Here is a 16089-nt window from a genome sequence, read left to right as displayed (position 1 = left end):
AATTGTCTTACCCCTCCTGCCCAAAGATCAAGGGCATGTCTCATTTATATAATACAATACAACAAGAATAACAGGAATTGTAGTAACAAATATAAATAATAAGACTGAAAATAACAATATTAATAATAATGATCTAGTTATTATTCTTGTTATTATTGGGTTTAGTAAAAGACCAAATTAGATTGATATCCCATTTTATAACTTCTAATATATTTCATGATCTCTCCTTCCAATCTTCTTTGTGAGGCTAAAAACCATGCGATCTATTCTCCGGACATTAAGATTTTAGTAAAGTTTCTTTAAATTAAAAATATGAAAGGGTTATAAGGATAGACGAAGCTCAAACCTATACTCGCATATTTTAAAAGAAATAATGCAGTTTCTTAATAGAAAAGAGTAATAACATTAATCCATTCCAAGAGTTTTTTTCTCCTAGATGAAATGGTTCCTTAACATAAACTATAAACGGCTTTCACCAAAATAAGCACGAGTGCAACCATTGATGTCTTAATCTTGAGAGTCTGGTCTACTCATTCTGGTACTCAGATGCACTCAGATATTCACCATGCTCCTCAAAATACTCAATCAATCGCTTTAGAAATCCATCACCACTGACTGTCTCTGTGTCACAGACAAGACAGCACTGCCTTCTAGACCGCGTCACGGCTACATTCATTCGCCGGCGATCACTTAGAAAGCCGACCTGAAAGATATACTTCAAGTCTCTCTTATTCTTCATTTCATCTACCAAAATCTGTCACACAGAACCTATATGAAGAAAATGAAACTAGCAGACTTGTTAGAAATACCTCTTTTTTTGAATTTGATCGAACCATTGATATAATAATGGCTTCCTTCTCCCTTCCTTGGAAACCATCAACTGTTGAGATTTCAACATCCTTCAACCGGTCCTCCTTGTTTTTCAATATCTTGAGCAAAACAACCTGTCAAACTAGTTACGGAGAGTTAGGAAATTTCATCCTCGTAAAAGTACTTGAATATGAAGCCTGTTGCAGAACATTTACAGCAAAGGTTTACATTGAAGGATTTGACTCCTTTAAAGTGAGAAGGTGAACTTTAGAGAATAAAGTACACTCACTCACAATTGTTCATTAGAAAATCAATGGTTGAGAAATCAAATATATGAAAAAATATTAAATAAATTACAATCTGAACCATTCATTTTCTAATAAACGGTTATTATTGTAGAGTGCATTCTTCAATTTAGAAGACTCAAATTCCACATAGAACAAGGTCATACCTGGGCAGCATATGGGGTAATAATTCCTATATCAGAAGGAAGCACCCCACTTTGCACTAGTCTCTTCGCATGAGCCACAGTAACTTCAGCTTCACCTTCATTAAAGGTGCTATCTTCTTCATCTTTCTTTTCTTCCATATCACATCTGAATCTCATCAATATAAGCAGTTCGATGACATTCTGTTCGAAAACTAACTCCTATGGATATTAAACAATCTACATTTGCTTCATACAAAATATAATGACTTCTTCCTCTCAGGCCTCTCCTAACAGGTTGGTCGAATGTTAATTTCTTGATTAGATAGAAAAAACCAGTATACTAATTACTGAATGCAGATTATCAAAACACAACCACTATAAACAAAACGATGGTATATAAATTTTCATAAGAGAAAGCCATGACTTCATTCCACATGTCCCTCCTAATCAAGCAGTTATGAGAAGATAGAATTTCAACAAGGACATAATCCACATACCCAGCTGTGTCTACAAGAAGAAGTGTCGGTTCAGTTGAAGATGTCCGCTTCACACCGTCAAGATCATATAACATATGTGCACTAACACTTGCATGAGCCTTGATCTGTTAACACGTAATGCCATGCAGGATGATCAAATAAATTGTTTACCCCCCCTTCCACTAACATAATATTATTTCAGTTCATGATTGATAAATTATGCTATGTAGTGGCATATAAAAGATAGCTTTAAACTGATGCAATAGGAAAACAGGCTTTAAAATGTAGGAGCACCTTACTGTTGTAAAGCTCTTTAGAAGACCAATCCATGATAAGTTCATGCATACGGTACTGCACAGTAAGCATTGATGTGATTTCATCTCCATACGTTTCTGCAAGTCGTTCAAAGAGAGTTCTTCCTAAGCCTTTCTTCTCAGCTTCAACACTTTGAATGGTTGGAGGAAGTTGAAGGTGGTCCCCTGCAAGTATACATCTTGAACCCTAAAACAATGAACTCTTCATTTAATTCATTAGAATAAAAAAAAAAACATCATGTAAAGATCAGAAAGCTACATATTTTAATACAGAATCAAACCCAGGTGTAGTATCAAGCCTTTAGTTTGGCCAGTCCAGAGCAACTTCTCTTTTGTAAAAGACAGTACATTTTGGTATCCAACTACCCTTTAAAACTTTAAATTCAGTTCAATTTGATATTTGAGTCGGGTCTTTTATACACCCTGCCGTATGGAGTCCAGAACACTAGGATATTGTACGAGAAATGAAGGACTCTGTTAGAAAACACTATTTTTCTAATCATTATCCTCAAAATCAGTTCTCAGGATCATTAGCAGCCCTTGTGCAACAAAAAATTAAAATATTTAGTTTTCAAATTCTGGTTTCGGGAGATTTTATTGTATAAAAATTAACCAACAATGCTTTATTTTAATTGTTATGGAATATCACTTCTCTATTTGCCCTCCTCCCAGCAACCATAATGATGATAATATGAAGTGTTCAAAAACCAATAAAACATGGCTTGAGTATGTAATCAGAAGATAAAAAGAAGTCAGAAATCTAAATGGGTAAGTCTAGTGAATAACATTGAATTTAGTGGATATTCTCTAAACACTACCTTCAGCAGAGGTATCCAGCATGCTATCTCAAGTGCTTGAGCAGCTTCATCAATAATCACCAAATCAAATGAAGTGCTGTCTAGTTTCTTGGAGAAAGCCCCAATCAAAGTAGTTAATATTACATCTGCACTTTTAAGTACATCTGTTACTGCGAGCTGCTGCCTTTTACGTTCTTCTTTGGATAGAGTCCTAAGTTCCCTCTGTATGTCCTTTCTTGTATTTCTGTCTTTGGTTTTCAGAAGTTTTCCATTCAATGCCTGAAAAAATAGGTTATATCATGCAAAAGGTAATATTTATATCTAATTAAGCTAACATGAAGTTAATGCTCAAATCAATGATATCATCTGAAGTATCAGTCCCAGAATCATCAGCTGGATGAATTAACAATGTTCATAAATGGCAATAAAATCACAATGAAAATTAAGATGCAGATCTGTAACTTTTGTTCTAAAACTCACCTTCATTTCTTTCCGAATGTCATTTGCAAGACCACTATTATCTCCTCGTAGTACCTAATATCAGAGAAATTCAATATGGAATGGGTAAAAACATTGACATAAAAAACATTGTATATGAAGAATGCCAAAGAATACTGATTAACTTAATCCACCATTAATAGAAACCACAAGAGGACGGGGAATAACAGAATATCAGAGCGATTTATCTGTCCAGAATCATTGGGTAAAAGTTTTTCTTCTCATTTTAAAGGCCTGTGTGGTGAGGAATGTAATGTTCTTTGGCATTGTGATTTGGTTGAAGCGAATTTGGCAGTTATGAATAGAATACAATGACAGAATTTAACCAGTTTTCCCCCTTCTCGTGTTGTGTTGGACAGAGTAGTTTACTTGGTAATTGGTCCATGATTCTTAATGGGGGGTTCCTACAATGGATCTCTAGAGAGAATGCAGACCTCTTTTCAGATTACTGCTTTGCCTATCTTTTAGAGAATATGCATACAACACTGACATAAGTTTGGACATTTTACTGATCCAATTGTGGAATAGTAATGAAAATATGAATAAAATAACTAAGGCAGATATCAAATGTTACCGTTTAATAAGTTGTCAAAATGTACCTGAGCATCCAGCGCACTGTCCAGTACTTGAGGCAATAAGCGTGCAGGATGACCCAGTCTCACCAGCTTAACTCTAGCAGAAAAATCACAGATCATGAATGTGTATTAAGTACCAAAACAACATTTTACACATTTGAAGAAACCAAACCATGCAGAAAGAACACATGTCACCACAGAATCGGGAAAAAGGACAAAAAATAAATAACAGAAGCACAACAAAATGTATCAAAATTTATAAACTTTACAAGACATTATTACTTTCTCAAAGGGGGGAATTTTGAAGAGGATATTCTTTTCCTTCTAAAATTACAGGTTTTGTGGAGAAATGTTCCACAATAGAAGATATTGTTTATCTATATTGTCAGATGTTAAAGTTACTATATTAGTCACATCACACCAATCCAAGTAAAACCACTTAAGGCAGTTAAATATTTCAGGGCAAAACAGATAATAAGATAAGCATACCTATGTGGAACGAGCCGCTCTACAATGTTGTCAACAGCAATATTTGAGGCTGCACAAGCAAGAATCTTAGATCCACGTTTTACTTCTTGTAATATAATTTCTACAACTGTTGTAGTTTTTCCCGTTCCAGGTGGTCCATGCAACAAGAACACATTCTTTGACGACAGAGCTTTCAAAACTGCTTCTTTCTTTCAAGATAAAAACATAAATACATAAAAGATATATTCTGCATTGATTAGTTGATATCCTAAATAACAAGAAAAGCTTCATCCCACTAGGTGAGGTAAATTGATATACTAAAATCAATAATAAGGAACCACAACAAAGCTCTGCCACTTAAATTATAATAGAGCATTTCCTTGAAATCTAAATATTCCAGCTTATTTATATGGTGGTAATTAATAATATTTATGTAACTTCAGCTTACTATTGTGATACTCTTTTAGCTATGATTAGACACAAATAGAACTCTACGCATTCTTATAACTCTTGAGATCTTTATTGTAGGATTTAAAGCAACCCAGTTATGTCTATAAAAATAATAAGGAAATTAAAAACTTCAGAAGGGTGCTAAAATGCAAAAAATAATATCTTTAGAGATCATGACTTTAGAATGCTTTAAGAAAAAATATCTAAAATTGTTGAGCACTCAAGTGAATAATGAGGTAAATATCTGTAGTGTAAGCATTCAACACTCTCTGAATGTTATTAAAAAATATAGTTCTTTATTTCCTAAATTCAAAAAAAAAAAAAAGTTTTGCTGGAGCCTCAATCACAATTCTTGTATCCCCTAAAGTAAAGGACTTATTGACAGCAATAAGAATAAAATAGTGTAACAAACACTGAAATAGTGTACCCAAAAAGTTATAGAAATATCCATGTTAATTATAAAGGAAGAAGCAACCATAGATGAAATGATACATGGAATGAAAATCACCTACCTAAGGTATAAAACTATTTCGTAAAGATTGTAAGAAATGAAAAATAAAGTGGCCGGGCAAGAAACTAAGTTGCACACCTGAGACTGATCAAGATTTCTATTATAGGGAGTAAAGGATATATCCTTCTTGGACACTGCAGGTTGCCTCTCCCCAAACAAGACAGGAATCAGATCAGAGGCAGGACCCCTGTGCACTCCTTTACTCAACTGTATCAATGCGTCTTTCATCCTGCGATATGTCACCTACATGAGCAATAGATATTTACAGCACATAAGAACCTAGGAACCAGAAATTGATAAAAGAAAATTAAAAAAATAAAAAATAAAAACAGTAAAATATGTTTTGCATCGCTATAAAATTATGTAAAACTAAATGTGTCCTCCAAAAGCACTATGCACCATTTGTTGGTCCCTCTAAAAGTTAAACATATTTTTTTAAGTTCTTACTTAGTAATAAGGACAGATGAAATGGTCTTGACAAAATGTAGTTATACTTCTAACCAAAATCACTTTTAATTGTAAAATTCACCCGTTAAAATTGTCATCATATCAGTTTCCATTTATCTTTACTAACAAGGACCTAAAAAATGTTTAAATTTTAAAGAGAGAAAAATAAAAATAAAAAATTGGGAAAAGTATTTAATATATTTCAAAAACTTTATAGGGATACAAAACAAATTTTACCCAAATAAAGATAAAGATGCCTAGAAACATGTTAACATTGTGTAGAAAAAAAAAACAGCTAACTGAGCAAAGGGAGTCAACATATTAGGGTCCTCAACATTTCTGTATTTTATGCAAATCTAGAATTATCTTCAAGTAAAATTCATGGAATCTCAAAGTAGTCATTGAATGATTTATAATCGAACTGCATACCTCATTTGCTACTTTTTCCAGCCTTAGGGGACTGTTCAAACCGTCTTCCGGTATATCATCAAAAGCAACCGTTATTGACGAGTCCTGTTAGTAATTGTATCAAAACAGAGTAATATCCAAATGTGGAACCATCTTAACCAACATCGTGTGCATTTTTTTCTTTTTACTAATTGAATCAATTGGATACCTTTAATCTATAAACAACACCTTGTCCAAGAGCAGGAGAACCTAAGTCAGCCTTGTTGAGTTTTAAAACAACAACATCATGAGTACCAAACTGCGAAAAAGAAAACCACATTAACTCCTGAACGTAATACAATGTAAATTGAAAAAAAAAAAAAAAATCATATGTGATACGAGATGTTTCGGGCAAGTAACTTTTGCTGAAAAAAAAAAAAAGGAAGAGGGATAGAAATGCATAAAACACAATAAAAGTAGGCTCATTCACACGAGAAAATACTAAAAAGCACAAATTTAAATTTGAACAAACCAGGATAAACAATTTGATAGTGAACAGATAATAGAAAGGAAACATTTACCTTATGTGCAGGAAGAACATCTCCTTTTGTAGACTGGAACTCGATCAGAGACTTCCCCATAAGCCCTGTCTATTTTCGGAATAAACAAGGGAACACAAAAACATAAATATCTTATGAATAGAAATCGACTCCACTTACTACTTAAAATCACACGAAAACAAGGAAAATCAATTGTAAACTTAGATAGTTCCATTTCCTTGATACTCTAGAAATCTCAACAGAAATGAAACAAGATAAACATAACAAAATTGCACTTCCTCAAATATGTTTGCGAAATCCAAGAAACTACACTTAGTTAAAAAAAAAAAATGAGGACTTAGAGAAAAAATGGAAGAATAGGTAACCTGGACATCGATGCACTTCAAGTTAAGGATTGTGGAACCCCTCTTTTGAGCGGTGTCCAAATTCCTGGAGGCGCCGGTAGCAATTGAGCTTGAAATCTCAGCTTCCTAAGCCAAAGATAAAATAATTTGAAAGTTATGATCGGTTTGAATGGATTAAGCTATTGCAATGATAATAGAATAGAATAGAATAGAGGGAACCTTTTCCAAATCAAGAAGAGGAGCGGTAACAGAGATGAATTGCTGCAATGATAAAGGCTTCTTACTTCCCGCAGTTGCCATGTTCACTCTCAGTCTCACTCTCGCTGCTGCACCCAAAACGTTACTGGCATTCGCAATACCTTACACATCCAATTTTCATATTAACATTTGCTAATATCTTAATTGGGTGGAATATTTGGAAGATTAAAAAATTGAAAATAAATTGCTTTAACTTGAAGTTATTTTCCCTACTTCCTTCTTTTAATTTGAATTTTCCTTTTATTAATTTTCCTTTTACTCTTATAAATTAAATCAGAAGAGTTTTTTCCCTATTATCAACTCCAAATTCAATACCCACTTTAATAATAAAGATATAAGGTTTGGAGGCAACTCTAAAAATTCTCCATCCATGAGCAATATATATTCTTAAAGCTATTAAGTTCTAACTTGATAGTTTAAATGCAATCATGCTCTATATGTCAGAATGTAGACTATCCATTTTGATGACCACTTGGTTATAGACCTCATGTGAAGTAATGGCTTCACCAATTCTAGTTATATTTTTTCCAAAAACCAAAATAACTTCACATAAAAACTCATTTTAAAAATGGCTTCTCCATTTTGATGGGAATGTGTCAAGTTGACCTCCACTTTTTTAAAAAAAAATCAATTCTTCTTAACTTTTGAAAAAATGCATTAATTAGGTCCTCTTTAAAAAAATTACTAACGCTGTTATCCGCGTGTCCTTGTGGTTTTTCTATTTTATTTTTATTTTTTTAATTTTTTTTTTTGTTACCACGTGTTATGTTTGTAGTGTGACATATGGAATTATCAGTGTCACTAGTGCTATACTTATATATATCTTTTTAATTTAATTTAATTCCAATTTTTTTTCTAAATTAAAACAAAATTTATTATTTATATAAATATTATATTAATATTTTATTAAAAATTACTTCTTAATATATTATATTATTATATATTATTAATATATATTTTGTTAATTTTGATTTTAATTAATAAATTTTAATGTAAATATTAGTATAATATTTATACAAATAACAAACTTGGTTCGAGAATCAATTTATTATTTATATAAATAGTATTAATTAATTTATTCTATAATAGAATATGGATTAATGATATACTGATTTTAAATATTTTCTTTATAATTTATACTTAATTAGTTTTAATCTTATAAATAAAAGCATGAATTAACAAAACATTAAATAATAATATATAGTAATGTAATATGTTAAAAATATACTTTTAATAAAAATATAAGTATAGTATTTATATAGAAAATAAATTTTGTTTCAATTTGAACAAAGATAATATTTCTTGACAAAAATTATGATAAAATTGAATAAAAAAATATATGTAGAAATTAAATTAAAATAAAAACATTAATATTTGATAATGACACGTAACAATATCGAGTCATATGATCGTAATATGATCATAATAGTATTATGTGTTACATAAAAAACTTGACATGTGACAACAAAATTTTTTATGAAAAAAATTAAAAATCACATAATTAAAAAACACATATAATAATTTAAAAAAAAAAAAACTAATTGAAACACTTCTTCAAAAAGATTAGGACACAGTTGAAATTTATTTTTAAAATATGATGAACTTGACGTACTCCAAGTGGAAACCATCCAAACCAAAATAGAGAGCATCCAACAAAGTCTTTTAAAAAACAATATGGGTGATTTTGTTTGTGAGATGTGGTTGCCTTTATACGAAATTTCTCAGTGTCAGTCAACGATAGTAATAAAACAGCCAGCACATTTATCCATGTTTTCTTATAATATTGAAAAATCATTAAACAGACTTAATAAGTAGTCATCCTTCCTAATCACTACAAATTCGTCTTCATCATATAACAGTTCTAGTTTCCACTTGCCTCCTGAGGCATGCGAGAATGAAATAACATACACTGATAGCTTTAACACAAAGAAATCAAAGTAAAACAGATTCTTAGTTTGTTTAAAAGATCTTTTTGCTTGTTCTACTCTCAAGTTGAATTTCTTGTTCAATATTCTATTATACTTTACAATCAGCAGAGATAGAATGTGAATATTTACACTTCGGGTACATTTAAGGTCCAATATCATACCTTGAATTCACCTAAAAAAATATCATATTCACTAGAGAATATGGGTGATTGCACACAAATAAGAAAATCAAAGAAGAGGGCATCCCTCGGCATATACACCTGGAGCTGTGGGGCATTTGGCCAAAGGGCAGTGATCTGCATCAAGACCCCACCAGGCTGGACCAAAAATACCATTAGATTGAAGGGTGAAATAAAGGATCACACTCATAAAAGCAACTCCAGCATCTAAAGCAGCTGAAAGGATGTAAGTATGCCGGACCCACCATGCCTTAAATTTTCTATAAACATAGAAATTGAAGAAGATTCCAACAATGCCCCATGTAATATAATTCACGGATCTGGCTGGTGGAATGTTGGATGCACCTGCAGCGATAATGGGAATGTTGATGAGTTCAATCCACTTGTGGTTGGGGAATTTACGAGAAAGCAACCACACTGGAATAGGAGCAAGTAGACCAATGAGGAAAAACCAATTCATCCCCGGGTAAACACCATCCTTGGCAAACATTCTCTTTGGTCCTACAACTCCCCATATGATTGAAGCATTATAGAACACATCGTCACCAGGGCATGTCCATGGACTACCCTTTGGCAACAATGCTTCATCACAAATGTTTTCAATAGACGTCAGAAGCCACCAAGATGTGGCAAAGTAGACAGTTGAAGCAACAACTGTGCCTACAAGCTGAACAATGAACATAGATTTAGGAGGAATTTTCATGTAGTGGCCTAATTTGAAGTCACTAAGAAACAAAACTGCCTGTACCATGCTGTCATGTCCATAAATCTTGAAGACTACATTAGCAAGGGGTTTTCCTGGGTAAATGAATCCAATTATTAACTCTGAAATCACGTTGAGTCCTGTTTTTATGTTTGTTGTAGCTACAATAACCCCAATTGGCAAGGTGAACACTAATGCAATTGTTAGAGAAAGTAAAATTCCCCACCATGGCAGTTGGAGTTGCTTCCCAAAGCTCTCACAAGCAACCAAGGCCACAACAACCATAAGGCTCAATATGATGGCAAACCACCATTCAGGGACTTGTTCATAGTTTCTCTTCATAATTCTTGTATGGACATCTCCAAGTTGTTCTTTTGGTGCTCTTGTTGTCTTCCTCCACGTCTGAAGAATCATTTCTCCATGAAAGAGGACTACGTGGGAAATAGTGGCAGTCAAAATTGCAAAGCTTAATCCATACTCAAAGGCAAATGTTATACTAAGATAGATCTTGCTGTAATTGTTATAACTATCCAAATCAATGTCAAAAGTTCTGGGATTTAGAACCCGAGTAACATTATATGTAGCACCAGTTGAGTCAAACGTGTGAGAACTAATGAGAGGGAACTTTTTGGCATCATATAAATTGCTCCAATAGGCAAGGGGAACCAGAACATACATATCCAGCATAAATCCTATTAACATGTTGACGATGGCAAAGCCAGGTACAGCTAAAGGACTACCTAAGAAGGCTGCAACAGTGTTCCAATCGAGGCCAAATGAGCCTATTCCGATTCCACTCATGCCTGAACCAATTTGTTGGGCTGTGATGGAATCATTCCAAATCAGGCAAACAAAGGAGATGGTTGATATTGCTTGGAAAAGGTACCCTGGAAGAGTGTAATAGGCAAAGCTAGCTACAAAGACTAGGAAAAAGAATTGCATCCTAGTGTATCCTCCTTTAGGCCTTTTTTCTTTTTCATGAAATGCCTTGAATAGAGACACCTGCACAAGGTTTTCAGGCCACCACATAAAAGGGGAGTCCACTAGGAATCTTCTAAAAATCCCAGCCCATCCATATCCAAGCATTTGGGTTGACATTACTAACAAATAAGCTGCTACTGGATGGATGCTCCTGTGATAGAAAGCCTTAACAATTGTGATGATGCTGATTGCATCAACACCATTAGATCCAGATGTAGCAAAGATGGTGATAAGCACATGCTCCTTCAAAGTGAATGGCCCCGGATTCATTGAAAATGACCATTTCGTGAATGGCACACGAATTGGTTTAGTCGGAAGAGTTGCAGCCATCAGTTTGCCAAGAGGGAGTGTAGCAATCTGTGCTGAGACTGAAGAGATTTGTAAAGGGTTGGTTCTGTAGCCAAAAAATTGGTTCACAAAGGAAAGAAGCACACATGATGCCAACCCCAGAATCCATGTCCTAAATGTTAGTGCCGGCTGAGTAGGGTCATCAGTGATTGGAACTGTTAGCCTCACTTGCTCAATGGGAGAGTCATCAACTTCCAATTCATATTTCTCAGCATCCTCTATCTCCCTCTCGTGAAACACTCCTATGCTTGATTCCCCAGTTTCCTTACCCAAAAAAGAAACAAATGAGAACAACAAATCCCATAAACCACTCTTCCCTACCTACGATCTTTTGTCACTCTTATCCCCTTTTGCAAATTGCAATTAGATGGCATAAAACTGCTTCTAAATCTGTTATTTACATGCAATTTCTGGGAAGGGTTCGACAATACATAAAGGACAAGTAAGAAAAAATTGTTCAATTAGAATAAGATGATTAAAGTGGATACCTTTTCCAAATCAAGCAGAGGGGTGGTAACAGAAATGAATTGCTGCGAAGATGGAGGTGATGTTTTCTTACTACTGACTCCACTCTCCATTGATGTTGTATATGAATTGCAGTTACAAAACAGAGAGAGAAAATCGAAACTTTAGTACGATACAACTTGTCGTGAACTTCATTAAAATATTCGCTTGACACGTAATTGCTGCTTGAACATGTACGATTAACCAAATATCGTATACAATTATGCACCAATGCATCTCTTTATCTGATGGTGACATATTAACGCATCCAAAATATCTCCCTGTTGCTCTGTTTGTATCTATAGATATACAGTTTACCCCGATATTAATTCAAATAGCCAATACTCTATTTTTCTTTATCACATGATATCCTTCCTTTTTTTTATTATTATTGTGTGGGATATATTCCGATCTCCTACTCAAACCACTTTTTTTATTATCAAAGGTACATCTGGATTTCATATTAAATACTCAATAATTTTTAATTTTTATTAAATAATGTATCAATATGTTTTACACTATCATTTAGATCTAGCTGGAAGCAAAATTAACGTCAAACTCTAATTAACTTAAATCTACAAAAAGGAAAATTTCAACTCCAACTAAAATTCAAACAAATTCCTCTGTTCTCTGTACACCATAGGTAATAGATTCCTTTTATATTTCCAATTATTTTTTCCAAAATATTATCATACTAAAGTAGACTAAAAGAGACCCTTCTAGAAAAATTTATTTCTTAAGAACTAAAGCCACAAAGCCATGTGAAATCGATGGCAAATGATAAGGGAGAATAAATAAAGATTGCAAGGAGCAACAAAACCATGATGCAAACATTGTTGATAGTACAAAATTTATTTTCTACCACATGACTAACACAATAAGGGACACATGTTATCACCAGACATCTAATTCAGACTCGTCATTGCGACAAGTAGTGCAAAAATTAGACAGTGAAGTACCCTGAATCAAATTTCTATATGAACTCAAAATGCCATTCAAAACGGCTAGCACCATATTACATCATGTAGGTGATCCTCACTCGTCACCACGAATGTGTTTTCATCCCAAAACTCATCAAATGTTAGCGGGAATTGCCACCCCTACCGCAAGAAGCCTCAACTTTACCTACAGAGGCATGCAAATTCAACATGAAAAATCATTTGTATATGAGGGCATCACGTCCAGGTCCAACACCAATGTAGTGAATAGGGACCCCCACAAGTTCTTCTACCCTTTCCACGTATTGCCGTGCAGTTTTTGGAAGGTCAGAGTAGTTTCTTATGGAAGAAATATCAGATTTCCAGCCTGGAAGTACTTCATATTCCACCTACAGCATAAGAAACACATAAACATAAACAAACTCCCTAGCAATTAAGGAGCTTTACCTTCCTTGAAAAACCTGTTCCTTCACGTTCTGATTTATGTTAGAATGTATCAAATCAAAGCGTTTAGTTGGTGATCCAGAAGGACCAACAATGGAGTGGATGGGAAAGATGGAAAAAAGTTACCTTCAATTGCTCAAGAAGACGGAGGTCAGAGGGAAATGATTTCATTAAGGTGCCATCATCAAGTTTATAAGAAATACCCAACTGAATTTCTTCAAGATCTGATAAAACATCCAGCTTGGTAAGATTCAACGATGAAAAACCATTTATCTGACATGAGTATTTCAAGGCTACTATATCGAGCCAGCCACACCGCCGAGGACGGCCAGTAGTTGTGCCAAACTCCTGCCCAGCAAATCTGAGGAGATCACCCCCTGAACCTAGAATTTCAGTAGGAAAAGGTCCGGAACCAACTCTTGTAGTGTATGCCTTCACCTGCACAGCCAAAATAAAATTAAGTATGAGCTTAATTTGTTGACATTATATTATTTACCACAAAAAAACAGAAACAAGTTGAGGTTCCTGATCTAAATGTTTGATGTTTGGCAGTAAGGAACAATTAGTTAATAAGAAGCAAAAGCAAAAACAATTTCGACAAACAGATAAATACTCTAATGAACAATAAAAACAGATAAATATCCACGTACCACTCCTATTAAATCACCAATCACCCTTGGAGCAATACCAAGACCAGTGCATATCCCGCCTGCTGATGGGCTAGACGATGTAACAAAAGGATAAGTTCCAAAATCAATGTCCAACATTGTTGCTTGTCCTCCTTCAACCAAAATCTTCCTCTTCTGTGTTATCGCCTCATTCATGACATGCACAGTATCAGCAATAAATGGTTCCAACCTCTCAGCATATCTCTTGTATTTTTCAACTTCTTCCCTTAGCACGTCTGGACCATAGTTGAAATCTTTGAACCTTAATGCTGCATCTGACAATATAACATCAAGCTTCTGGGGAAAAGTATCCATGTGCCTCAAATCACCCACTCGGATACCATTGCGGTTAACCTTGCTGGAGTAGCAGGGTCCAATGCCTCTCTTGGTGGTGCCGATGAAAGATTTAGCAAGCTCGGCTTCCCTCAATCCATCCACTACTTGGTGGAAATCAAATAACAGGTGAGCACGATCAGATATCAATATCCTTCCCTGGCAAGAGACCCCACTTGATTCAAGACCATCAATCTCTTTAAACAACCCCGGCAGGTGCACTACAACACCATTCCCAATAACACACAGAGTATCCTCGTTCAGAATACCAGAAGGAACAAGATGAAGCGCAAACTTTTTCCCTTCTGCATTGTAGATAGTATGCCCAGCATTAGCTCCACCCTGAGAAATACATTAATAACCATAAATTATCAGTGCAAAGCAACAACTAAAAAAACAAACCAACACCAAGCGAAGCCGATCTCAATACACCAAAATAATCCCTAAAATTAATCCTATCGCAATCTGGAACTGTAGAAATTCCGTTATAGTCCCTGAAATTACCAGACATCAATCAATTTAAGAAAAAAAAACAAAAAACAAAAAACAAAAAGAAAAACAGATTCTCTAGGTTAAAATTTGATTGAAGCTACAACACATGTACAGTACTCATTAAATAAGAAACCAGACTAAAATATTTATTACTTAAAATAAATTCCAACCACCAGTAGAAACGATATTCAAAAGAGTGTATCAGACAGCATATTACTAAAGATTTCCCTATTGAATTCTTACTTTTTGTAATTTCAGGGACTCAAAAAGTCAAAACTCACTGTCCTTTGGTAACAACGAAGAACTAAAATAAACATTATTTAATAATTTGAGAAACGGAAAATGACATCACTGTAGATTCAGGGACAAATTGACGGCACACCTAATTCAAGATTCAATTCAGTGTACTTCTTATAATAAATTATTACAAAAAAATTATGAATCAAAGAATCAAAAACCTTAAACAAATGCACTGGTAAACAGACAAATGAACCCTAAGACAACACTTCCACCACAACCCACTAATTCCATCGAAATTCCAAGACATCCCTCGATTCGCGACAAGGGGAAAAGCTGCGAAAGGGGAAAAAGAAAAGAACTTGCGCGGTACCTGACAGCGAGCAACGATTTCGAAGTGTTGGGCCAAGACGTCGACGAGTTTACCCTTGCCCTCATCACCCCACTGGCAACCCAGCACGCCAGAGACCTGGCTCAGCGAGCCGATGCGGGCGGCGGATGTGTCGGCGGCGGCAAGCTTGGTGGGAGGAGGCGCGACGGGCTTAGCGGAGCATACGACAAGGTTTCGAGCGAGATGAAAGCGGCGAGATGAAAAGGGGCGGTGAGGGTTGCATATCGCGTGAGAATCATACGTGAGCGATGAGATGCTGTTCATTGTGGACACACACTAAAGATACTACTCACTGAAGAATAGAACAAGGTGTGAGAGAGTGAGAGAGTGAGAGAGAGAGAATAAAAAACAAACACAAAAAAAGGGAACGAAAAAGGGGTGTGTTGTTGACGATGTTGCGTTTTGATAGCTGATACTTCAAGCCATTATTGGATTCCACGGTGTACAGCAGTGAGATACAGTCTACATATTTAAAAAGAAAAATATGTTTTTAACAATTTTTTTTTTACAATCTATTATAAAAAAAGAAGTCGTTAATATTTCATAATCCAATCAAATATATTATTTTATATTAAATATATTTTTTTTATATTACTATTATACATATCTTATAAATAT

The 16089-nt window shown here is 34.5% G+C and overlaps 3 protein-coding genes across 5 annotated transcripts; all 3 read right to left on the bottom strand.

The window, feature by feature from the left end:
• Positions 1 to 340: 340 nt before the first annotated feature.
• LOC106757697 (DNA-binding protein SMUBP-2) lies at positions 341 to 7450 on the bottom strand. 3 transcript variants are annotated; one of them, XM_022779129.1, is made up of 15 exons: positions 7287 to 7450; positions 7089 to 7193; positions 6745 to 6813; positions 6393 to 6482; positions 6206 to 6289; positions 5408 to 5572; positions 4390 to 4577; positions 3925 to 3997; positions 3308 to 3361; positions 2849 to 3106; positions 2011 to 2217; positions 1738 to 1841; positions 1262 to 1406; positions 810 to 944; positions 341 to 715 (listed from the first exon to the last, which is right to left on the bottom strand). In XM_022779129.1, exons 1-15 carry the CDS (start codon positions 7365 to 7367, stop codon positions 527 to 529), a joined length of 1947 nt encoding a protein of 648 aa, XP_022634850.1. In that variant the 5' UTR covers positions 7368 to 7450; the 3' UTR covers positions 341 to 526. The 3 variants fall into 3 exon arrangements, 2 of the variants coding, with proteins under 2 accessions (XP_022634850.1, XP_014495935.1); XM_014640449.2 differs by having other exon boundaries at positions 341 to 703; positions 7287 to 7449; XR_002667341.1 differs by having other exon boundaries at positions 566 to 703; positions 810 to 952.
• Positions 7451 to 9390: 1940 nt separating this feature from the next.
• Positions 9391 to 12605, bottom strand: LOC106757696 (oligopeptide transporter 5). The gene is made up of 2 exons (XM_014640448.2): positions 11953 to 12605; positions 9391 to 11728 (listed from the first exon to the last, which is right to left on the bottom strand). The coding sequence occupies exons 1-2, from the start codon at positions 12040 to 12042 to the stop codon at positions 9482 to 9484; spliced, it is 2337 nt and encodes a 778-aa protein (XP_014495934.1). The 5' UTR covers positions 12043 to 12605; the 3' UTR covers positions 9391 to 9481.
• A 158-nt stretch (positions 12606 to 12763) lies between these two features.
• On the bottom strand, positions 12764 to 15864 carry LOC106757967 (adenylosuccinate synthetase 2, chloroplastic). Its single transcript, XM_014640838.2, has 4 exons — positions 15454 to 15864; positions 14001 to 14693; positions 13477 to 13788; positions 12764 to 13295 (listed from the first exon to the last, which is right to left on the bottom strand). The coding sequence occupies exons 1-4, from the start codon at positions 15733 to 15735 to the stop codon at positions 13125 to 13127; spliced, it is 1458 nt and encodes a 485-aa protein (XP_014496324.1). The 5' UTR covers positions 15736 to 15864; the 3' UTR covers positions 12764 to 13124.
• Positions 15865 to 16089: the final 225 nt, after the last annotated feature.

The sequence above is a fragment of the Vigna radiata genome, chromosome 3 (genome assembly GCF_000741045.1).
Source record: "Vigna radiata var. radiata cultivar VC1973A chromosome 3, Vradiata_ver6, whole genome shotgun sequence".
Taxonomy (NCBI): Eukaryota; Viridiplantae; Streptophyta; class Magnoliopsida; order Fabales; family Fabaceae; genus Vigna; species Vigna radiata.
The sequence above is the reverse complement of the archived record's forward strand: the minus strand, read 5'-3'. Positions and strand labels throughout refer to the sequence as shown.